This window comes from Castanea sativa, chromosome 5 (genome assembly GCF_040712315.1).
Source record: "Castanea sativa cultivar Marrone di Chiusa Pesio chromosome 5, ASM4071231v1".
Taxonomy (NCBI): Eukaryota; Viridiplantae; Streptophyta; class Magnoliopsida; order Fagales; family Fagaceae; genus Castanea; species Castanea sativa.
Window position 1 is genome coordinate 54,345,136 of NC_134017.1, and position 25,301 is coordinate 54,370,436.

The 25,301-nt window shown below is 38.8% G+C and overlaps 1 protein-coding gene across 1 annotated transcript in view; it reads left to right on the top strand.

Annotated features, from left to right (window-relative positions):
• Positions 1–24,427, top strand: part of LOC142635421 (sister chromatid cohesion protein PDS5 homolog D-like) — a 25,324-nt gene extending 897 nt beyond the window's left edge. The window contains exon 2 of the mRNA XM_075809576.1: positions 23,808–24,427. Within this exon, the coding sequence (XP_075665691.1) occupies positions 23,808–24,427 (620 nt within the window). The remainder of the gene's footprint in view (positions 1–23,807) is intronic.
• Positions 24,428–25,301: the final 874 nt, after the last annotated feature.

Consider the following 25,301-nt stretch of genomic DNA (forward strand, 5'->3'; position numbering starts at 1 on the left):
CTAGGATGTTAATACTTCAAGAAACAAGATTTCAAGATCAAGTGTTAAAGCCATGCAAGTCTGTCCAAGAAACAAGCTTGTCCAAGAAACAAGCTTGTCCAAGAAACAAGCTGAAGAAGTGCCTGTCATTAAAGCTCAACAGCTAGCATCTATCGAGCTTAAGAAGCTGTTCCAGTCATGTGGCTCGATAGCTGCTCGACAGCTTCTCGACAGATGCTATTTGTCAAGGTTTAAGAAAAACAGAATTTCTGATCTGTTTTCTTCCAATCCGTGAATATGTCTTTGGGCCTTCTTTTCTCATAACCCTAGACATATAAAATGATTATTTTAAGGGTTGTATCTGGTTACACAGCAGAGAGCACAATTGCACAAGAGCATAATTCCACTAGTGTGATTGGAAACTTAGTTTTACCCTAGTTCTTGAAGAAACTGCTGTGTTTGTACACCATAGGGTTTTGTGACTAATCAACTTCACGATCTTCATCTATTGAAGAGAAGAAGAACTTTGTAGCCAACATCTTTCTCATGTTGGTGATTGAAGTCGAGTACTGGGATCTGCGCAATTGGTTAGTCACGTACTGGGATCCGTGCAATACAAGGAGAGATTGTCACTACAGAATAAGTCCAATTGTGTATTGGAGTAAGGGTTCAACTGTAGGTTGGTATAAGGTACTGGGATTCCTTTACTTGTAACCGCTTGTTTTGATAATAATGGATTCTCAAGAGTGGTGATCTTAAAATTACCCGGTGGGGTTTTTGCCTTAGAGGTTTTCCCAATTCGTAAACAAATCACCGTGTCAAATTTAATTTCCGCTGCATTTAGTTATTTGGTGATTTTTTTTGTGCTACCATGCATTTGCATATTAATTTGATTAATTAATAAACTTGGCTAATTAATCAATCAATTTATTACAAGTGGTCAATACGTTTTTGGCCTGTCACCAAAAATCCAACTAAAAAAAAAGAAACTGCTAAGTTGTAGATTTGACCCTTGATGGCCATGAACATATGCTTTTGTGGGCTCAGAGCTATCCTATTCCTTTCTCAATAACTTTGCGCAATTTGTTCAGAGAAGGGATTTTCTATTTTTCTCCCTATTCCTCTCTCAATAACATGAACATATGTTTTGGCAGGGGAATTATTTTCTTTGCTATTTTATTTTATGCCTCTATAATCTCTATATAATTATATGTTGGTATAAACACAGTAATAATGTAGAAAATACAAAGAGAAAACTGAATAATACTTCTGTGCATACCTTAAATAGGTATAATGGACTGGGCCTATATTTGGGCTCACAACTTATTTGCGTAGTGGGTTTTGTGTTTCCTACTATGGGTAGTCCCTTACCAAATGACCCAATAGCACTCTCTAGTTTTCGTGAACTCATCTCCTTTTTCTCTCCAGGGAGCTTTCCTTCCTAGTGATACTAATACTATCACTATTTTCTTTGTTTCCTCTCTAGAATTGCCAACCCCCACCTCTCATTCTATTCTCCTTTTTATAGCCTGAGATGGGTGGAAGGGTTATGATTACTTCCTGACCTCACTCGTGTGGATGGGGTCCAATCTTATCGTTTTTGATAAGAAAATGCTCTGTTGGAAATGGTAGCAATGGCATTGGAATTGGTTCTAGCCTCCAAAAGACTGCTCAGCAGCGATACTTCCCAAGGCAATATCGGGAAGCCGAGAACATATATAGGATGTTCTCGGCACGCGCATTCCCAATCAAGGTATAACTGATCAACATGGGCTTATTTCTGATTTGTTTAGGAAAAAATGGAACTATTTTGGTATTCGGGCCCAAATTGGGCCTGGAAGTGTGTTCGTACTAAGACCAAAGGTCCAATGAGCATGGAATTGTGCACTGTGCCATAAGACTAGGGCCCAAAGTTCAATGGGCCCGAGCTCATACCTTGTACAACTTCTGAATATTATTTATTTAGAGATAAAAATATACAATACTGTTTGGACTGAGGTACGACACTCTCTCTCTTTAAGGAGTTTTTCAAGCCCTTGATTGACTAATCTTTGTAACCAGTGCAGGCTTTCTCTGACTTGTCTCCCTCAGGATACAACAGCCCAACAAATATTGTATGGCTAAAACAACCTCTACACAAAGTGTTCAAGCCCAAAACTTCACCAAAAAAAATACCCTTCCTTGCCAAGAATCTCTCAATTTTTTTTAGTGCATATAATTCTTGTAATTACTGTATTATATGGTGTTGTAATGCTGTAACTTATATTGGGTCTAAATGAGTCTATTTATAGGCACAATGAGCCTCACAAAATTATTACCCAAATTAATCTAATTAATTAAATCCACAATTCTAATGTAGTGGGTGTTATAAGATTAATTGCTGAATATAATTCTAATGGGCTGGTGTTACACAATTAATGGATTAGATAAGGAATTTATAAAGAATAAATAGGCTCAAACGGCTAATCTATTAAGTTGGTAAATGACTCTTCATTTTCCATATTAAAAAGGTCATTTACTTACCAAGGGATATGGAAATCATTTTGAATGTATCTATCTTAACATTTGTTAGCCCATTAATCACCACAATTAAAAAGAATTAAAAAAAAAAGTCTTTCTTATTTCCAACGTGATATTAAACATTTTACTAACTCCTTATTTTCCATATATATGAACTCCCATATTATTATATTTAAGTTGTCATATTAGTCCATTTTAATTATATAATATTAAAATGCTCCAACAATCCCCCACTCATTTTAATATTGATTTTTTTTAGTTAAAGAGAAATTATTGGGCAAAGATTGGTCACTATGCATCATTAAGGTGTGCTCTACATTGAACCTTCTTTTAGTAAAACAACAATCTCAACTTTAAAGTTGCAGTAGTCTCTGACTTGAACTATGATTGCTTTGAGAAAATTAAGTGTCACTGTTTACACATAACAACACAGATGTTGGCATGAACTTTTATTGCTAGCACTTTACGGCCATGTGTTGATCCTAATTTTGTAAGTGTATTTAAGTTTATGTCCAAATCTCATAGGGAGCGGCCCTACCTCCACACCACATAAGTGAAATTTTGACAAGAGTGCTTCTATAATTATGACACCCCACTCATATAAGCTACAAATTTCATTAAGAGTTTTACTCAACCTTTCCAACATTATAGGATAAATGCACTTAAATTATAGGGATGAACAATCAAAAAATTATTTAAAAAATAAATAATTAAAGAAATAAAAATAGTGCATTTCTTACTACCATCATATGATTCGTTGTTTCCATTGTACCCATTTCTCAAGATCTCTGGTCCTTAGGTTGGGTATCCTCATACATGACTCATGAATCTATGGATTTTATTCTCATCCCCTCGATGTATTCTAGACCCTATGTTTTTCCAATGCCTTGGTAAATGGATCGGCAAGATTATCATTAGATTTAACATAATCCACAATTATGATGCTACTGTTCAAATGCAATACTGTTCTTTCTTCTTAAAGGTCTAGATTTACAGTTGTAATAATGATTTTTAACTCTACCAATTGTGGCAGTGCTATCATAATGAATTAATATAGGTGGTGTACGTTACATGAATTAAAGCCTGACCTAAGATCAAGGCCTATATAAGTCAGACCCACTTGTGTTGTACCGAGCATTGCCGAAGCCCCGAACTGACCATCAGCAATACCGAACAATGATAAAAGGCCCGAACAGGGCATAGTCCAAACCGATTACCACAAGATATCATTGAAGGCATGATATAATGCCTCAGGGAAATCCGCTCATTAAACACGTATCTAGAGGCTAGCGCAAGTTCCAATGTAGTTGTGGGGTCTTGGGCTTCGACCGAGAGCATGGGGCTTTGGCCGAGATCATGAGTAGTCCGAGTCCGAGGAGGAATATCTCCTCGGATAAGCTAAACGCAAATCAGATATAGATCCTAATGATCAAAGTGACCTTCCAAGAAGTTCTAATGATAGGGACGAGCATCATGAACATACAAGAGGGATAAGGACTCAAAAATATCTAAGGGAAAGCTGCTACACCGCATTGAATGCCCTGCGGAAAAGACAGCATTTATGTGGAAAAGACTCTTGAACAGTGCTACCTCGGCAACCATAACTCACAAAAGGCCAGAAAGGGTGTCTGATGGGACAAGCACTCAAGTGGTGGCTCAAAGGATCAACAAGTGTAGGATTAAGATCATCCAAAAAGAACTATATAATGGAAGAGGCCCTTCATGAAAAGGGGATGAAAAAAGGAGAAGAGAAAGCACTGTAGCAATTTCAACAACTCCTATAACCATTGACATTCAATATATATTAGAACAGAGCTCCTCGAACTATGCCGAGGACAAACTTTCTTGCACAAACCGGGTTTAATTCTTGTTGGCTCATCATCCAAAACCATATTAATTGTTATCCATGCACTAAAGCCTAGATCTTTGACTCACTCTTTACAAATTTATTGTACTAGGTTCACTGGGCTAAGATCCTTTATATTTTGGACTTGGTCTGAAAATCATGTCCCTACAATTATATTGTAAGAAAATTTAAAACAAAATTACATGGTTTTAGGTGCTTAATGGTGATCATCTAACGATAATGAATAAAATTAAAGGACTAAATTGAACAAAAATTAAAGTTACAAAACTGAATTGAATTGAATTTTAGGCAAAGTTAGAGAGTGTAATTTTATTTAATCTTATAAAAATTTATTGTATATGTATATTGTAAGGACACAATTCAAATTCCCAAACCACGACTGGGAGGAAAATGGGCTTGAAAGGCCTTTCTTCACAATGAATTTGTAGAGGGTGGGTTGGTAATTTAGATTTCAAGAATGGTTTAGACAATTACAAAAAGAACGGGCTTTGGGCCCAATGGAACAAAACAAAGAATCGTTTGCAAAGAGTAAGACTGAGAAATCGTCCTCGGATTGTTTCCGAGGATGATTTATAATAATATTTCTCAAGTTTGAATACAAGTGTTGATCATCATTTACTATTGACTCTATCTCTTCTACTCCAAAAGTTCCCCCTTTCTTCGTATGCCTTCCCTCCTATTTATATTCTTTTCTTTCCCTTCATCACCTTCCACTTTCTGGTTGCAATCCTCATTTTCGGATACTTGTCCCATCCATTCTTCCCTAAAGCCCGCTGGGATTAGGGACCAAGTTCCAAGCTCTATGCTCAGGTCCCATCCTTCCATCTCTCCGCCGCCGTATCAATTACAAAGCTTTTAATGTATGGCAGTAGTGTAGCCTTATTTTTAGACATTCCACTCGTTCTTTCTATTGTCCTCCACGTATACCGTGTATCCCCATAGTTGTAGGACTCTTTATAATATAACCTGTGGATACTAAACTTCTCTTCCTATGTCCTCGGCCTAGTAATCCGAGGACAAATCTTCTCCTCGACGTATTCGGCTATTTAAATAGTCCACGATCATTTTGATGTCTTTGGATTTGGGTTTCCAGCCCAAAATACTTCGTTGGGCCGTCCTTCATATATTACTGGGCCCAACACCCCTACAATAGCCCCTCGAGTTTATTTATTTTTTCACCTCGAGAAAAATAGAATCTCGACTTAAAAAGACCCCTTTACCCCCGCAGAATCTTGGCAATATTGTTGTAAATAACTTCGAATCACCCATCGCGTGTTCCCGATGCTTCGCATGCGAAACGCCCCGAATTAATTGTTGGCGCTTCTATGTCCCCCACGTTTTATTGACATGACACATATCCAACGCGTCGAGAGCGATTCCTGTGTTTCAGCGGAATTCGCCCGCTTCAAAAACACCTTCGACATATAAATACTAATTTTCTTCAAAATTCTTCACACTACGTAAACCTCATAACGTACTTGCCATACTTTCCATCTCCCCGTACTCTCTCTCTCCGTCTATCAAGTATCTTGTCCGAGGTGACCGTGCTTTCTTCTTTTTTTAAAAGTAAGTTCTTCAATACTCTTTCCCCTCCTTATCGCCTTTTTGTTTCTTTTGTTTTCTTTCTTTCCCATCTTCTCTTTTTCACCGTATCTTTCATCCTCAAGATATTTAGTTTTCTCCACACCCCTTTTTTCAAAAAGAATGGGTAGATTTGCGTCTCGGTGGATTCAAACGAAAAAATAGAGCAGCTTAAGGTTAGGTACAAAATTCCCTGGATGTATCCATTAGGTACCGTAACGAGGAAGAGTATTATACAAAAAGAAAAACGGGGAAGTTGTAATCCCAATGATTGTGTTCATCGAAGCGGGGAATGAAAATTCCCATGGGAACCGTGACTAGGGATTATCTTAGGGCTTTTAGATTGGCTCCCACCAAAGGCGCCCCAAATGTCTTTAGGATCCTAGGTTCCATAGATGCTTTAAAATGAGAAGATGAACCTAGGGCTCACTCACCACGACGTGAACTCGGGTTTATAACCTCCATCACCTAAGCAAAAAAGATGAATATTACCTAAAGTCTAGACACCTTAAGTCGCTAATTCAATGTCCGCCCGAATCAAATAAGGGCCTAAAAATGACTTCCGATCGTATCAGAAATTGGCACGACGGCCTCCCCGTCCGACAAGTGGGAAGGACTCAGTGAAGTTTCTTTTACATACTATTATCTTTCGTCTTTTTTACTTATTCTTACCCACTTTTGCTTGGATAACTCGCATCCACACGCAAATTGATCGTCATCCTAACCTTGTGGATTTCGGGCGGTTGGATAGGATCCTACAAGCCGAGATCTTCGTGCATACCGACGGCCAACTCCGTGCGGCTCATCCGATCCTCGGCTACACTCCAATATCTAAAGCCTTTCGTGCGCCGAAGTGCGTGATTAAAGCCCGCGATCCTCGTCTTCCTCGATTAGCGTTGCCGTGGAGGGTTTTTTGCGCCGGGGGGACTACCATTCCTCAAGGTACTTTGGTCACCCAACCAATCCAACCGCCACAATTCGTTCCGCTTGGGATTCCCACAGCTCCTCTCTCCACAAAATTAACCTCTCGGTGAAGCCGCGTCTTCCCACCTTACCGTAAAGGAAGAAGAAGAAGAAGAAGAAGAAGTTGAGGTACCGGATTCCGAGGACGAGTTTGAGGTTTTTAATCAACTCTACTCTCCCGAAGATTCAACTTCCATCCTCTAACTTCTACCCAAATCTCAAAGGTTACTACTCGAAGAACTTGACGATACGGGCATTCAACGAAAGATTAAGCCCACTCGAAAGATGTCCTTGAGGGCGTTGACAAGGACCCTAGAGTCCAAGAACCTCCAAAAGAGGTGCGCCCTCGGACTCAAGAAAAGGGTGCTGACAAACGCCCTGAAGCTAGGCTTCCTCCTCCTCCCCCATCCTCCCAAACTCAACGCACCAACATAGCTGATCTCAAAAGAAAAATGGATCAGCCGAAAGGGAAGGAAGTTATGGAGGTAGGAAAGGGCTCTGTTTCCAAGGAGCCCGAGGTGGAAAAGGGTGGAAAGCAGGCCCGCACCATATAGATTAGGTCGGAAAGAAGAACCGACCAACAGGCGGCCGTGCGCGCCCCCGTATGGCTTCCTGACCTTTCTATGGACGACGAGGTCATTACCGTGGACGCGTCCATTAGAAATTCCGATGAACGGACAGCGGCATGCGTCGCAAGTATGCTTTGGAGCAGTAATCGTTACTCCCCGAGGATATGATCGAGCTTAGAAAGAAAAGGGACCACACCGTCTTCATGACTTTGAAGAAGGAGCTTGCAATGGTGAGTTTTTTCTAAAACCTTGACTTTTGTTTTTATTTCCTATATATATTTATATGTCTAAGTTTTATATGTTTTGTTCGTAGGCCGTTCAATCTGCCCACAGGGCAGAAGAGATTGCCATCAATTCCTACAAGTCTCTGAGGGCCGAGGAGTCCAGGCGTGAAATCGCTCAAAAGATCTCGACCTTCATAAGAAGAAACTGCAGGAGGTCACAAAGCAAAATTGGCTAAGGCCGAGAGTGCTAAGGCGGGTTTAGAGGCCGATCCGAAAATGACGAGTAAACAAAGCCGAGGATCAATGCCTAATGCTTCGCCAAGCCGAGGATAATCTCTTAGTAGCACGAAGGCTCGCAGGATCTTAAGAAAGATCTGAACGAGTCTGAGAAGGCCAAAGAGGAAGCCATCAAGGGCAAAGAAGAAGCCATTGAGGAGAAGAAAAAGGCTGAGAAAGCAAAAGAAGAGGCCGAGAACTCAAGGGACCAAGCCGAACAAGACGGTTATGATATAGGCGTGAAGGAGGTCACTGAAACCTTCAAGGCTCAAAGTGTTCCCGAGGTATGTAGGCACTATCGCTTCTCCAAGTGTGGAAACGAGGCACTTTCCCAAGCCGGGGTTGATGCCTCTTCCACTCTTTGGAAAGCAGAGAGTGTCTACTATCCTCCCGCAATTCGCGCTTCTTCCATTCCTGACGCTGCCCAAGAAGCTGCCCAGGGTTCATCTGAGGATAAGGGGGGTGATTTGGCTGAAGACTCAACTCTCCCTGAAGACGCCCCTGAACAAGTTGACTCGCTGACAAGAAAAGGCACTTAAAGACGCATGCCCTTCAAGTGATCTTCGGGAATCTTCAAAGGATGAGTTGGGTGATCAAGCTAATCCAATAACCTTGATAGATGATCCCAAAGGCAAAGGAATTGCGTCAGTTCCTCGACTCGCCCTTCTATCTCCTCAAGACCCCAAAGGCCCTCCGAAGATTAAGCCGAAAACAAGTTGATCGCTTGTCTCGTCTTTCCTTTCTTTATTTTTAATTTATTTTGTCTCTAAGTGTAATACCTAAGTATAGGTGCAAAAGTACTATTTTGGAATCTAATATAAGAATGAATGTTGTTTTTAGATGATTCTTACTTTTTTGCTTTATGTTGATCATATTTTCCAAAAAGTACCATACTTTTGCTTTTCACCTAACTTAATAGCAACAAACTGGATTGAAATTGATACTTCAGGAAGGTTTAATTATGCCGGGAACTGCATCTAAGTGATGCACTTAAGTAATTGATTCTTCACTTTGGATCTCTATTTGAACTATGTAAAAATAAGGCATATGGTCTTTTAACTTAGGTATGTAAAGATTTCATGTTTTGACAAACAAGAATAGAAATGCTAATTCTTCCCAAGTAAATGATCCGAGGACCAAGCCTAACTTAGGTTTTGTTTAACACTTAGTAAAGACTATCAATTTAGATGAGGTATGTGGTCCGAGGATCCAGACATACCAAGCTTCAGTTTGATATTTGAATACATTGAAATGTTAATTTTCCCAAAGTAGATGATCCGAGGATCAGACGTAACTTAGGTTCTGTTTAACACTTAGTAAAGACTATCAATTTAGACGAGGTATGTGGTCCGAGGATCTAGGCATACCAAGCTTCAGCTTGATATTTGAATACATTGAAATGTTAATTTTCCCAAAGTAGATGATCCGAGGATCAGACGTAACTTAGGTTCTGTTTAACACTTAGTAAAGACTATCAATTTAGACGAGGTATGTGGTCCGAGGATCTGTGCATACCAAGCTTCACTTGATATTTGAATACATTGAAATGTTAATTTTCCCAAAGTAGATGATCCGAGGATCAGACGTAACTTAGGTTCTATTTAACACTTAGTAAAGACTATCAATTTAGACGAGGTATGTGGTCCGAGGATCCAGGCATACCAAGCTTCAGCTTGATATTTGAATACATTGAAATGTTAATTTTCCCAAAGTAGATGATCCGAGGATCAGACGTAACTTAGGTTCTGTTTAACACTTAGTAAAGACTATCAATTTAGACGAGGTATGTGGTCCGAGGATCCAGGCATACCAAGCTTCAGCTTGATATTCAGACGAACGAGGATAATGAATGCAATGTAGTTTATAACAAAATATGGCCGAAGTGCCTTTTATTTAGTAATAGTACCTTCGTAGATTATTTACGTTCCAGGGACGTTGTACAACATTTTCGTCCAAATCTTCCAGATTGTAGGCCCCTATTCCTGCGACCGAAGTAATACGATAAGGTCCTTCCCAGTTGGGCCCCAATTTTCCCCACGCAGGATTCTTCATCGTGCCCAAAACTTTCCTTAATACTAAGTCACCTAGTCCAAGAGGTCGAAGTTTCACATGAGAATCATACCCCTGCTTGAGCTTATGTTGATAATAAGCTAGTTGAACCATGGCGCTTTCTCGCCGTTCCTCAACTAAGTCTAAGTTTCTCATTAATAGATCATCATTGCTATCTGGAATAAAGCAGCTTTTTCTTCGTGGTCGGGAACCCAGTTCTAAGGGTATTACCGCCTCGCTCCATAAGTCATGGCGAAGGGTGTTTCACCCGTGGATCTTCGTGGTGTAGTTCGATACGTCCACAAGACATGTGGCAGCTTCTTCCACCCACCTCCCCTTGGCATCACCCAACCTCTTTTTGAGTCCGCTCACTATTACTTTGTTGACAAATTTCGGCTTGCCCATTTCCTTGGGGATAAGCCGGAGTGAAATATCTATTTGTAATGCCCAGATCACAGCAGTATTTCCGAAAGGCTTTGCTATCAAATTGTAAACCGTTATCTGAAATGAGAGTATGAGGGATGCCGAACCTGGTAACGATATTCTTCCATACAAACTTTTTTGCTTCCGTGTCTCTGATGTTTGATAATGGCTCAGCTTCAACCCATTTGGTGAAGTAATCCGTTCCCACGAGAAGCCACCGTCTGTTTCCCGTTGCTTTGGGGAAGGGTCCAACAATGTCCAAGCCCCATTGGGCAAAAGGCCATGGGCTAGATAGAGGATTCAGGACTCCCCTGGTTGATGTATGTTCGGAGCGAACCTTTGACATTGGTCGCACTTCTTTGCATAATCTTGCGCTTCTCTCTGCATATTTGGCCACCAATAGCCCTGAGTAAGGGCTCTGTGAGCCAAAGACCTTCCCCATGTGTGACTTCCACAAATCCCTTCGTGTAACTCTTCCAAAAGTAGCTCTGTTGCCTCGGGGTGTATACATAACAAATATGGTCCGGAAAAATAACGTTTGTACAATCTCGGTCCCTGACAACCAAAAACGAGTGGCTTTCCCGCGAACTTTATCTCGCTTCAGTCTTTTCTCCAGTGTGATGTCATTTCGAGAAATGTTACTATTTGATCCATCCAACTAGGCCCATCCTAATTTGGAGAATTTGAGTAGAGTTACCGTCCGTCCCAGCCGGGTTTCAACATCTTCAACAAGGATAATTCGTGGTAGACTTTGTGCCGAGGACGTTGCGAGCGTGGCTAATGAGTCGGCATGGGTATTGCCACATCTGGATACATGCAATAGTAAAAAAGACTCAAATTTAGATTGCATATACCTGACCTGGGTTAGGTACTCTCGCATTCTGGAATCCCTTGCTTCTAGCTTCCCTTCTACTTGGCCTACCACCAATAGTGAATCCGAGGACATTTGCACCGATTTTCCTCCCATTTTATGAACCATGTTCATCCCTGCGAGGACGGCCTCATACTCTGCTTCGTTGTTGGTGGCCGAGAACCCTAATCTCAAAGATTTCTCAAAAGTAATTCCCTCTGGGGATATCAAAACTAGTCCTATACCCGACCCCCTCTGATTTGCTGCTCCATCAACATGGACTTTCCATAATGGAGGTCCTTCACACGAAATCATGCCTACTGATTTTTTACCCATGCCTTCTTGATAGTCTTCTAACGAAGGCTCGCCAAAGAATTCCGCCACAAGGTCCGCGATGACCGTCCCTTTATAGAGGTGCGAGGCATATACTTGATATCGAAAGCTCCTAGGACAATTCCCCATTTGGCAATTCTTCCCATATAATCCGCACTTCGGCAGAATTGATTTAAGAGGGAGTTGTGTAAGAACAACAACCGTACGAGACGGAAGTAATGGGGAAGTCTTCGTGTAGCATGTACCACCGCCAAGATAGCTTTCTCCAATGGTAAATAACTCGGCTCGGCCTCGTGCAGAGATTTACTTATATAATAAACCTGTCTCTGGATGTTATTGTCATTTCTGATAAGAACCTAACTCACTGCATGGTTGGCCTGAGCAATATCTGCAAACTTATTTTCATCCTCTTCTGGTCTAGACATATCTGGTGGTCGCGAGTGTTACTCCTTGAGCTGTTGGATAGCCACTGCGCACTCCTCGGTCCATTCAAAACCTTTCCATTTATTTAATAATTGAAAGAAAGGTCTCGCATCCGTCCGCGGACCGGGATATAAATCGGCCGAGAGCAAGAAATATACCTGTTAATCTTTGCACTTCTTTAGGATTTCGAGGTGGGTGTAAGCTGTTTATTGCTTTAACCTGAGCAGGATTCACTTCAATTCCCCGGTGAGTCACCATATATCCTAGAAACTTGCCCGATCATACACCGAAAGAGCATTTAGAGGCATTTAGACGCAATTTATATTCTCTCAGATTCTGAAAAGTGTTGCTCGATCCTCCGCATGTGCGTAAACTTCTTTACTCTTTACAACCATGTCATCCACGTATACCTCAATAGTTTTTCCTAGCTGGGCCTCAAACATTCTCGTCATCATCCTTTGGTAGGTAGCCCCTGCGTTTTTCAAACCAAAGGGCATTACCTTATAGTGATAATTTTTGTAGGAGTGACGAATGCGCCTTTTCTCGGTCCTCGGCTAAGGGTATCTCGGTGGTAACCTTGGAAAGCATCGAGAAAACTCATCCGAGGATGCCCAACAAGATAGCGTCAACTAACCGGTCAATCCGAGGCATTGGGGAATGAGTCCTTCGGGCAAGCTTTGTTTAAATCTGTGAAGTCTACACAAACTCTCCACTTCCCGTTCTTCTTTTTCACCACCACCGTACGGGCTAACCATTCGTAGATAAAACACTTCTTGATAGCCTCTCGCCTCCTTGAGTTTGAGCACTTCCTCTTTACGGCTTCGAATGTTCTCTGGAGCACCTCCGAGGTGGTTGCCTCCTCGGCACTACAACATTGGGTTGACCTTTAAATGATGACCTATGAAGTTCGGATCAACCCCGTGGGCCTCATACGCGTTCCAAGCAAATACATCCATATTTTTCTTTAAAAATAAAATCAGCTTCGCCTTCTCTTCCCGCGGCAATTGAACTCCAACCCGGAAGAACTTCTCAGATCATTGTCTATGAGAATTTTCTCCAATTCTTCACATCCCGCTTCATCTACCCCGCCGTGGGAAGAGACTTTGATTGCTATGCCTCTCCGTTAGCCGAGGCCGAGGAGTCCGGTTCCGTCGACGCAGCACTGTGCTCGTAACACACCGTCGAAGCCACGCATCCGACTCCCAAGCAACTCCACCAATCGGTCTCCGAATGAAATTTGACTTTGACATGCAAGGTTGAGGAAACTAATGCATGCGCCCAAGGTCTAGCCACAATAGCCGTATAGGGGGAATAAGCATCAACCACGATGAAATCTACGTCTACCACCTCCGACTCCGATTGCACAGTGCAAATTTAATTTGTCCCTTTGGAACGACAAATTTCCTCCCTTCGAAGGCTTATCAAGGGTGAGTCATATGGCATAAGATCTTCAACTCTTAACTTCAAGCCTCTAAATAGGTCGTGGTACATGATATTCCATGAATCGCCTTGATCAACCATTACCCTCTTTACATCATAGTTCCCTATTCCGAGGGTTACCACTAAGGCATCATCATGAGGCCGGGATGGTCCCCATCTTGTCCTCTTCGAGAAACTTAGGACCGGCAGGATATTTGCCTTAATCCTCTTCTACTGATCTCGTGAATCCTCGCCAATGTTCGAGCTTACCGACATTACCCCGAAAGGAGCCGAGCCGCCCTACCAGGTGCTGCAAAAATGACATTGATAGTACCTAGAGGAGGTCCGGATGAAGGACCGTCGTGGTTTGCCACTCCCGATTGGTTTCCTCGCCCGTCGGGTTGGCATTAAACCGGCTCAGCCTTTCCTCCTTAACCAATTGTTCCAAATGATTCCACAAAGTGCGACAATCCTCGGTATGACCTCGCTCCTGGTGATAATGGCAATGGAGATTTTGGTTGCGTCTCAAAGGGTCCCCCGCCATTTTATTTGGCCATTTGAAAAAAGGCTCATGCCTTATTTTCTCCAACAGCTTGCCGCACGGCTCCCCGAAGACGGTGTTGACCACTCGTGGGGGTACGTGACCACCGCCCGGAAAAATCCCGCGCAAGTCTATTGTTGTTGTATCCGTCCGACCGAAATCCCTCCTTTCTTGTGGGATAACCTTCGCCTTGCCTTTTCCCCGCTCGCCGATCTTCCTCAACCCTTTTGTACTCGTCGATGCGATCCATCCGCCGACGTACGCTTCTTGGCTGTGCTTCTTCGTCAAGGATTTCCTCAAGTCATGCTCCGTTGGTAGGCCGACCTTGAAGGTCCTTATTGCTACATCGTCAAAGTCTCCGTCAATTTCGTTGAACATTTCCCAATATCCGTCCGAATACGTTTTCGTGGTTTCCCTTCCCTCATGGCCATGGATAGTAAAGAATCCAATGGACGAGGAACTCTACCGCACGTGATAAAGCGAGAACCGAATGCTCTAGTAAGCTCTTTGAAAGAATCAATAGAGCCCGCCTAGGCCGTCAAACCATCTCATGGCCACGGCCCTAGGCTAGAAGGAAAAATCTTGCATAACAAAGTTTCATTCCGGGAATGCAATCGCCATTCTTCCGACCGAAATGGCTTACGTGCTCCACAGATCCGTCCGACCATTGTAAAGAGTGAAGGCCGGTTGTGTGAAGCGCCGAGGCAATCTCCCTTCCTCCACCGCGCGCGAAGGGTGACTCGGAGATTTGGTGTAACGCCTCCGCCCATTGCGTCATTTCCTAAGCCCCTGTGGGGTAGTCTCCGCCATGCCTCCCATGCAGATTGTCCTCCTCGGAGGAGACATATTCACCTGGGGGAGTTCTGGATCTCTGCCCGTAATTGTCATCCTCGGATCCTTCCGAAGAGGGGTCAGAGACCGGAGGAGTTCTCCTTCTCCTTTCGTGACGCAGTCTCCTCTTTAGGCCGTCAATCTCCTTCTGCATGGCCCTGGCATTTCTCTCATAAGGAACTCTCCTTCCTCCTTGCGAATGACTAGCACTTCGATGGTGTGTGTAGTATGTACACTTCCTTCTGCTTCTCCATGATCGTGGATGTAAGGAGTGATCCTCACGCTGGGAGCCCACGGACTCTGCACTGCGTGGTGGTTCTGATCCTACCATGATGTCCTAAACTTCCTTCAAAACTAAATTCCCACAGACGGCGCCAATTGTAAGGACACAATTCAAATTCTCAAACCACGACTGGGAGGAAAATGGGCTTGAAAGGCCTTTCTTCACAATGAATTTGTAGATGGTGGGTTGGTAATTTAGATTTCAAGAATGGTTTAGACAATTACAAAAAGAACGGGCTTTGGGCCCAATGGAACAAAACAAAGAATCGTTTGCAAAGAGTAAGACTGAGAAATCGTCCTCGGATTGTTTCCAAGGATGATTTATAATAATATTTCTCAAGTTTGAATACAAGTGTTGATCATCATTTACTATTGACTCTATCTCTTCTACTCCAAAAGTTCCCCCTTTCTTCGTATGCCTTCCCTCCTATTTATATTCTTTTCTTTCCCTTCATCACCTTCCACTTTCTGGTTGCAATCCTCATTTTCGGATACTTGTCCCATCCATTCTTCCCTAAAGCCCGCTGGGATTAGGGACCAAGTTCCAAGCTCTATGCTCAGGTCCCATCCTTCCATCTCTCCAGTCAGCGTATCAATTACAAAGCTTTTAATGTATGGGCGGTGGTAGCAGCTTTATTTTTAGATATTCCACCGTTCTTTCTATTGTCCTCCACGTATACTGTGTATCCCCATAGTTGTAGGACTCTTTATAATATAACCCAGGGATACTAAACTTCTCTTCCTATGTCCTCGGCCTAGTAATCCGAAGACAAATCTTCTCCTCGGACGTATTCGGCTATTTAAATAGTCCACGATCATTTTGATGTCTTTGGATTTGGGTTTCCAGCCCAAAATACTTCGTTGGGCCATCCTTCATATATTACTGGGCCCAACACCCCTACATATATGTTTGTTTTTATTTTTCAAAAATATTGTATTAAAAAATTGGTTCGTAATTTTCTGCAGCATATCATTTTAGGTTTTTTAAATTGGTGTATGAAAAGTAAACATGATGTCCATCTTATTGAAAAGGGAAAAAGAAGGAAAAATAAATAAATATTGAAATATAAAAATTCATTGGGCACATATATATTTGAGGTGTATTTTAAGTTTTTTCTTTATCATTTGTTTTGAGTGTTGGTTCTAAGCAAATTTCTCTATTTGACGATCATATTTTACTTATTTGTGTCTTATCTAATGTTATCTTATTTCAATATTTTGCTTATTTCTGCTACTTGAACTACATAAGCTGATTAACAAAAAATAACTTCTCTTAGAAATAAGGTCATACATGTCAAATAAAAATTTTCTTTTTGAATTCAATAAGAAAATTCCTAAAATTTAGGATTTCTTTTTCCTAAATGTTCATCTTTTTATTCCCTAAAATTTAGTTTTTTTTTAAAAATTCATTTTTCATCGGAATAAAATTAAAGCAGCCCCAATTTATTTAAAAAAAAAAAACAAAAAAAAAAAAACTAAGAGAACTCATAAAATTTAGCCTTCTTTCCCTGACATCATCTTATTTTTTCTACCTAAAATTTTTTCTATATCACTACTCCACTTTCAAATACACGTTCAAAAAAGAAATTACAGATACTACTTATCTCTAAAGTTTATCATTTTCATTTGTTTGAAAAATAAATAAAAAATTCCAAATTATAAGAGATGGAAATTATTAACCTTTACTTCAAAAAATAGAAAAGCTTCTGAGTACACGCAACACACATGCTTAAAGGCTAGTGTGTGTATATATATATATTTTTTGAGTTGAAAGGTATACTGGAGGTTCTTTGCATATCAATTTTTAACATCTTGTCAAATTTGCTTTTAGTTGCAAAACCACCTATGCTTCCTTCTTTATGTGGTGGATCTGAGATTGTGGCTAATTCTTGAAAAATTAAGATGATTCTAATTAAACCTGCAAATGCTAGTGGTTTATACGCATTTAAACTTTAAAATTCACAAAAAATTTTAGCCAATAGATTTATTCTTGCCCAAGAGTATTAAGCCAACAAAAATAACTAAATAATTAAATAAGTTTCATTTTTTATAGAGGCTAATTTTGCTAAATGGTATGATTTTAAGAAAAATTTAAGAGAAATATACGGCCAAACTTATTTAATTATATACTCACCTTTTTTGAAACTCAAATTTGTTAAACTTAACTTCCAAGTGAAACTCTAAGTTTTCTAAACTCGAGTTTTAAGCATTATGTGTCACCCAAGCTTGGAATTCAAGTTTGATAAACTTGAGTTCTAAAAAAGTACTACATAATTAAATAAGTTTGGTTAGATGCATTTCTTTTAAATTTTTCTTAAAATTATACAATTTGGTAGAAAAGGCCTGTCGTAGATTTGATAGAGATGAGCAATTGTAAAATGTCCCCTAACAATACTTTGGTAAAATCACTAGTACGGCTTGCATTTACCAAACCTTTTTGCACCAAAGCTTCTTAAATTAAGCCTTACAGATACAAGTACAACAATTGAAGCATGTCTAACTTTCTTTTCTAGAAGAATGACAGCTGATGTTGCACTACATTATTATTTTTTATATTCCCTGTCGTCAGTCAATCATATAAGAATAAAACTTAGATATGGTCCATCATCTATGGATAGCTCCACTAGTACACGTACCCCAAAGAGATCGTAAATTATACGAAAGTTGAAAGTTGAAAGTTGAAAGTTGAAGAGGCTATACCAGAGCCAGAGTCAATCTTACACACAATTCGTATCAACCACTCAATTTACTTTCTATCGCTATTACCTCAAGGAAGGGTATGCGCCAATAATATAGGGCACCTCTTGAATATTATATGTAGCAATTATTTGCGATAGTTAATGGCAATATTTTTGCTATTTATCCCAAAGAAAAAGTTGTAAGTTGTGATTAAATCTCTTTTAGAATGGAGACAAATTATGGGCATTAATCTCTTTTACATCATAAGTTTCCATGTCTTATCTTAAAAGAAAAAGAAAAGAAAAACTTTTAAGGTAAGATATACATTGCCACTCACTCAAAATGAGTTCTTCTACTTTCGATCAAGTCATACAGCATTACAAACCATAATTGCTAATAGGCACGATAAAATCATATTGGACATAGAGGTACAGACTAACCGCACATAAAATCAAAGAATTAATGGTATGTTTGGATGACACAATTTGGGTATTTGGATTTGGGTGATTAAAATCCAAAAATCTTGTTTGGAAAGTTTCAAAAAGTCAAGGATTTGGATTTGACAAATCCACCAATGATTTTAAACCTTTAACATACTTAAATTTGAAATAACTCCTAAAATTAATGAATTTGAAATCAAGACAAATCAAATTTATTAATTTAAAATCCAAATTCAAATCTAAATACAAGTTTCCAAATGCAACCTAAACCTATTTCATGGGGGCACCTTCTTTACTTCTTATCAAGGGCATGTAAACTTTCTATTGTACTCGTGCTGTAAAGAATGCCTGGATAGATTTTTTTTTTTTTTTTTAGAGTAAGATAGATAATTTCAAACTATCCCAAAGAAAAATTGTAAACCCAGAAATTCAAACTACCCAAAATGCCAAAAATCCAACTAAGAAAAAGGGCTAAATTGTAGATTGACCCTTGATGGCCATGAACAGAGGCTGTTGTGGGGTTAGTGCTATCCTATTCCTCTCTCAACGATTCCGCAAAATTTGTTAGGAGAAGGGATTTCTTTTTTCTTTCTTTTTTTTTCTCCCTGAAAAAGGTGAGCTCATTTGAATCCTTTCCTCCTCTTGAACAGAGGCTTTTGTGGGGTCTGTGCTATTCTACTCCTCTGCCTCTATAACATTTAACATTTGTATATAATCAAATAGAGTAGTGCTTATGTTTATCAATTTTTTTTTTGAAATTATGACTTGAAGTCACGACATTCAAGTACTAAAAGTGTGAGTTTGGCTCACTATAGTGTTTTTTATTATTATTAATAATTCAATAGGTACAACGAGGGGAGAGAATTTGAACCTTCGATATTTTGAAAACATCAAGAGATACGTCAACCAATTAAGTTACAAGGGTTTTTTTTTTTACTTTATTTTAGAATCAGGCTCTTGGCTTTAATATAGGTAAGATGATGGTGGGTTTGTCTTTTTAGAAATCTACTATTTAAATTCTTCTTTTAGAAATCATAATGTGCTAATTTTATAATACTCATGAACAAAATTGTAAATTTTGTGTCTCTAAATTTATTAATTATCTTAATACTAGCGTATAACCTTGTATATATGCATGAGTCCAATTAAAAATAATTACAATTATACATTTTTTAGAGAAAATTCAATTAAATTCTACAATTGAAGTCCAATTTTGTGTTATATCCTAAATTATTTATTTTTACAGAGAGTTTTATTTCTTAATTTTTGAGTCAAATGTGCGACCACATCATAAATATTCATCCAAGTAAGTTATTGCGTACAAAAACCAAAGAGTCTAGAATTAATGAACATAAAAAAATTAAAAATTTACATTTTCTACCTAATAATATTCTTACAAGACATTTTAAAAAGTTAAAAAAAATATATATAGGAATGACTATTAATAATATTTAAATTATATATGTAAAAATTATATTATGGATCTTAATGTATATTTTAAGTTTATCCATGTATATGCATTGGGTTACAAGCTAGTTATGCATAATATTAGCTTACACTTTTTTTAAATCATACATTTTTAAAATATGTAATAATTTCTCATTAATTATATATATATATATATATATATATCTATATGATTTAGAACTTAATTAGATTTAGACTTTTCAGTTTGTACTCCCTATAATTCACTTGCCACAAAAATTAAAAAAATATAAGGACATGTGGTGAACAATTGGACTTCAGTTGAAATCCAATTTAGAATTTAATTGAATTTGGACTCTTGGATTTTTACACTTAACTAGCATGTAACCTATGCAAATGCATGGATACATTTAAAATTAAATTCAATTTTTATTATAAAAATATCAATAATTAGTCAAATTATTAAAAAAAAATAGCATGCAACACATGCATACGTATGGATACATTTAAAATTAAACACAATTTTTATCATAAAAATATAAATACTTAATCAAATTATTTTTAAAAAAAATTAAACATGATTAGTCACATATTAAAATTCTTACCTAAGTTTAATACTACTTATGATCATTTTTTTTCTAATTTTTAATAAGATAGAACGTGTGGTAATCTTTGTTGGGTGATGATTTTTATTGAGCATATGTGATTGGGTTTTTTTATTTTATAAATTTTATAATTTATTAATATTAGATTCTTAGTATTTTGCACTCATTAATTCATTTGACACAAAAATTAAAAAAAAACTAAAGTAGATACATGACACAAAATTGGAATCTAATTTCAAATTCTAATTAAATTTTCTCTTATCTTTATCTACTAATATATATATATTAGATTCGTAATGGAGCAATCCTCCCCCTCACACACCCATCTAAATTATAACTGAGCTTTAAATACATTATTTTTCCAACATTACTAGCATATAGTAGGAAACGACGTTACCAAGGCTATGTTGGATTGTTTATATTAAAAAATAAATAAATAAAAACAATGGTGTGTGGTATTGCATTACTTCAAGTAGGACTGTCCAACCCACCTGCCCATAGCCGACCCACTGCCACCCAATCTACCAGCTTTAGCAGTCGAACGCAGGTCCCAAGCTCCAAAACCTAACTCTAGCGGGTTTGTTGCGAGTCCACTCCTTCAAAACTCGTGAAACCCGACCTGCTCGAAGACCATCAGATTCTGGCAAACTCTCAAGCTTCCTGGTGAGTTTCTCAGCTTGATTTGAAGGATTTCATTGACCAAAACAATCAAATCCGACAAAGATACACCAGATCTAGCGATTCTTGGCACAATTTGGTGGAAAAATCAACGGATCAGACGAAACCTCCGCCAAATTAGACTAGATCTCACGGGATTTTGGACAGTTCAACTGAATTCTCACCACTTTTCGGCGTTTTTCGGTGGTTTCCATCAGTTTACAGCTTCACTTGAAACTGATGCCCATCTGACAGAAAACCTACCCATGAAACCCAACCCTCTTACGGGTCGGTTGCGGGTTGGGCACAAGCCCAACCCGCCCAACCCATAGACAGCCCTAACTTCAAGTAGCATTTTACAAAGCATAAATTATACCCATAATGTATTATTTCCCAAGAGGAAAAATCCTGAACTCATGACCCATTTTCGCTCAATAAATCTAAGTAATGTGATTTACAAGGTAGTCTCTAAAGTTCTTACTAACAAACTTTAGCAAATACTGAAGTCCTTCAACTTTGACTGACAAAGTACCTTTGTCCCCGGTCTACTAATCATGGATAATATATTAGTGGCATTTGAGATGTTACACTACATTAAGACCAAACGGCGAGGAAACAGTCGTCATGTGGCTTTTAATTTAGCTAAACATGAATAAGGCTTATGACTAAATGGAGTAGAAATATTTACAAGATATATATTGAAGACATAAGCATGGAAGCACCTATGATAAAGCATGGCTATTCGGAAACAAGACACAATTAGCTATAATCCGAGTTCCTCAAAGTTTGTATAGCAACTCTTGCTCAGCCTAGTATGGACCGTAAAATGGCAACCTCCCAGCTCGACATCATCGTTGAAGATCAATATAGCAAAAATAATCCAATGATACTCAAAAGTCAAAACAAAGGTAATATGTTCGAATCCATAGTCAATGTCACCTTCTTCTGTGCTAAATTTGTAAACGGGTAAACTCCTATATTGGTATTGATAACCGAATAAATTTCGAAGACGCATTGTTAGCAAAAATAAAAAGGCAAAGGACTATGTTCGACCCGATACAATTTAACAACAATGCCATCACAACCATTATCGAACAACCAAAATTTGTTATCATGGTTGCAAACAATGCCATCTACCCAAGATTATCCACAATGTTAACAAGTCCGAAAAAGTATGTGGATGCAAGGGCAATAAAAAGACAAATTCATTATGTTTATTAAGTAAGCCAATGAACGCAAATCTAGCATACAAGTGAAGTAATTATTTAAGCTAAAATACTAAAATGTATGAATTTTAAATTTTACTCTATAAGTAGATTTCAGCTAGCTCAACTAGTAAAGTCTCTGATGGTTGAATAAGTGATGTAGGAGACGCAAGAAGATTTTTATTTAGTATTATTTATGTTTGCAAGTTAATTGTATATTTTATGTTTTAAGTCCTAGTAGTTTATAAGGCTATTAATATTTTAATTTGGAAGCAATGTTATTTTCGTAATAAGGCAATTAGGGTTTCCTAACCAATTAGAACTAGGGTTTAGTAATCCTTTATAAGCAACCTATTGTACTCCTTGAAGAGATAGTTAATATTTTGATGAATGAAAAAAATGGCCGTTTGGTCTTTTTTTGGTCTGGTGCTGACTCTAGGTCTACCTTAAGTGCTGACTCCTAGTGGTTTCCCCGCTTGGTGCTGACTCCAAGTAAGGCCTAGGTGCTGACTCCTAGGTCATATCCCTTTATTTTATTATTGTTTCAATTTTGTTCTGGTTGTCCTGCGTCAATTTGGTATCAGAGCAAACCCTGATTTGTTGAAGTATCACTGCAGGAAAGAATCAGAAAAATCACACACCCCAAAAAAAAAATTCCCATCACTACCGTGTTTTTCTTTTTCACCACTAGAGAGTCGTCTTTGTGATCTTCCTACTTAGTACCAAAAAGCTGTCCTATAGTTGTGCTACCCATCAAAAGACTAGATATTCATGCCAATCAAAGACTCCAATCCAAAATCCCACAATCAAGTCTCCAAATCCCTTGCAACCACAAAGATAGAGAGAAGAGAAATAAGAGTCCATTGATGCAATCATGCCACGCTACCACCAACAAACCACCACGTTCAGATCGGGTCGAGTCCTTTCATGACAGTTGCTCCGCATGCCGCCACCACCACCTCAATGAGCCGCCGCTTCAACTGGTTGTCCTCTCCATCACTTTTTTTTCGCGCCGCCATGATTTCAGTTTTGCCTAGTGCCACGCCGCCACAATCTGATCAGCCTCCATCGATCCGATCTCATGAGGTAACCCGCTAGCCTAGTCTAAACCCATGCTCATTTAAAAAAAAAAAACCATCAAGTTGGCCTGACCCACTTTTATAACCCAGACCATTTCCTAATCCAACCCATTTGTTAATCAAGTTCCCCTCTCTTGCTCTCAACACATCCAATTAGGAAGCCTTTTTGTTTTTATTATTATTTTATTTCAGTATTCCCTGACCCAGTCCAATTAAAACCACCAACCCAAGTCATTTTTAAACCCAAACCTTTAAGTGAGTGCCCACCGCTAACCCAAAAATAAAAAATAAAAATAACCATCAGAACCAATTAACCATACAGCCCAGTCCTATACCCATCCACTACAAAACCCATCCTGGCTCAATTTAAGCAATCATATTAACACATTAAACCTAGAAGCCAATCCCTGCACATTAAGTGTTCTTCAACTTCACAGATATTTTCCATATCGTTGTTTTGTGACTCCAAGTCTGAGCTGAAAATGACTACCTTCAATAGAGAATTTGAGAAGGAGATTAAGAAGGCTGGGAATACACTCTTTAACCCTCATTTCTCCATTGGGATCTCCTCTCTCTTCTTGATAAAGTTGAAAAGTTGTTAGCATATGTGGAGCAAGAACCATCCAAATCAATGCGAGATGCACTTTTACCCTCAGTGAAGGCATTAATCACTAATAAACTTTTGCGACATGCTGAAATGGATGTGAAAGTTTCAGTTTTGTCTTGCATTATTGAGATTGTAAGGATAACAGCACCAGATGCCCTATATAAGGATAAGCAAATGAAAGTATCATTTCAATTGATTTTGGCAGTAATTGAAGATATGTCTAATGTGTCTACTAGCTCTTATAAGAAGGTGGTTTCAATTCTTGATACCATTGCAAATGTCAAGTTATGCTTGGTGATGTTGGATCTTGAGTGTAATGCATTGGTTGTTGAGATGTTTCAAAGTTTCTTGAAGATAATTAGGTCCAACCATCCACCTACTGTACTTTCAGCCATAGACATAATTATGAACCTGGTCATCGATGAAAGTGAAGACATTTCCTTGGGTCTTCTCAGTTCACTTTTTGCTATTGTAAGAAAGGCAAATCAGAATGTTTCACCTATTTCATGGACATTAGGGGAGCAAATAATCACTAGGATTAATGCCCAGCTAGAAAAGATAATGGCACCCACTCAAAAACTGCCTAGCAAGGTTGAGTAGGGGTGGCAATTCGTGTTCGCGTGTCGGGTTCGTGTCGTGTCAAGTCATGAGTATTCGACTACATAGGTCAACACTAACCCGACATGTTTATTAAACGGGTCAAGATTCCTCAACCCTAACACGACCCATTTATTAAACGGGTCAGTCGTGTCGACCTGTTTATCAGATTTTATCAAAGTAAAAAATAAAAATTAATGAAAAAACAAACAAATAAATATTTTTAATATAAAATTCAAAACTAACGAGTAACTGCATCACAAATAATCATTCAAAATTAAAGCATATCCCAATATCACAAATAATCAATCACAATATGTCAAAGAATATAAATCACAACAACTAATAAGTTCATATACCTAGAGTTTGAAGGGTATATTGGTAAAATATCATTTAATTAAACGGGTCAGACGGGTCAAACGGGTTCTATGTATTCAACAATAACCCAACCCATTTATTAAACGGGTTAGCCGTGTCAACCCGAATATGACACGAACCCGTTAAGCCTCAACCCATAACCTGCTAATTTCGTGTCGTGTCGTGTCGGGTTCGCGAGTCGTGTCAAATTTTGCCACCCCTAAGGTTGAGGGTGCACATGATGTGAAAGTTGAAGTTGTTGAACGTGCTTCTGATCAACCCTCCACAGTCCTTGAAGATCTACATCTTGGTGAAGTCGAAGAGGTTAAAACCATAGTGCTTCCTATGGTTCATAAGGTTCAAGACGAGATTATACTGATTCCACACATTGATTTTGTTATTCCAAATAAGTTGGATGTGGTGGAATTTAAGGTTTTTCTTTTCCTTGTGCTCCCTAAGGTGATTCCATACTTGAAGCAAGTGTTACTTGTCAGCATCCTAATTCTTCAATACTTTAAAA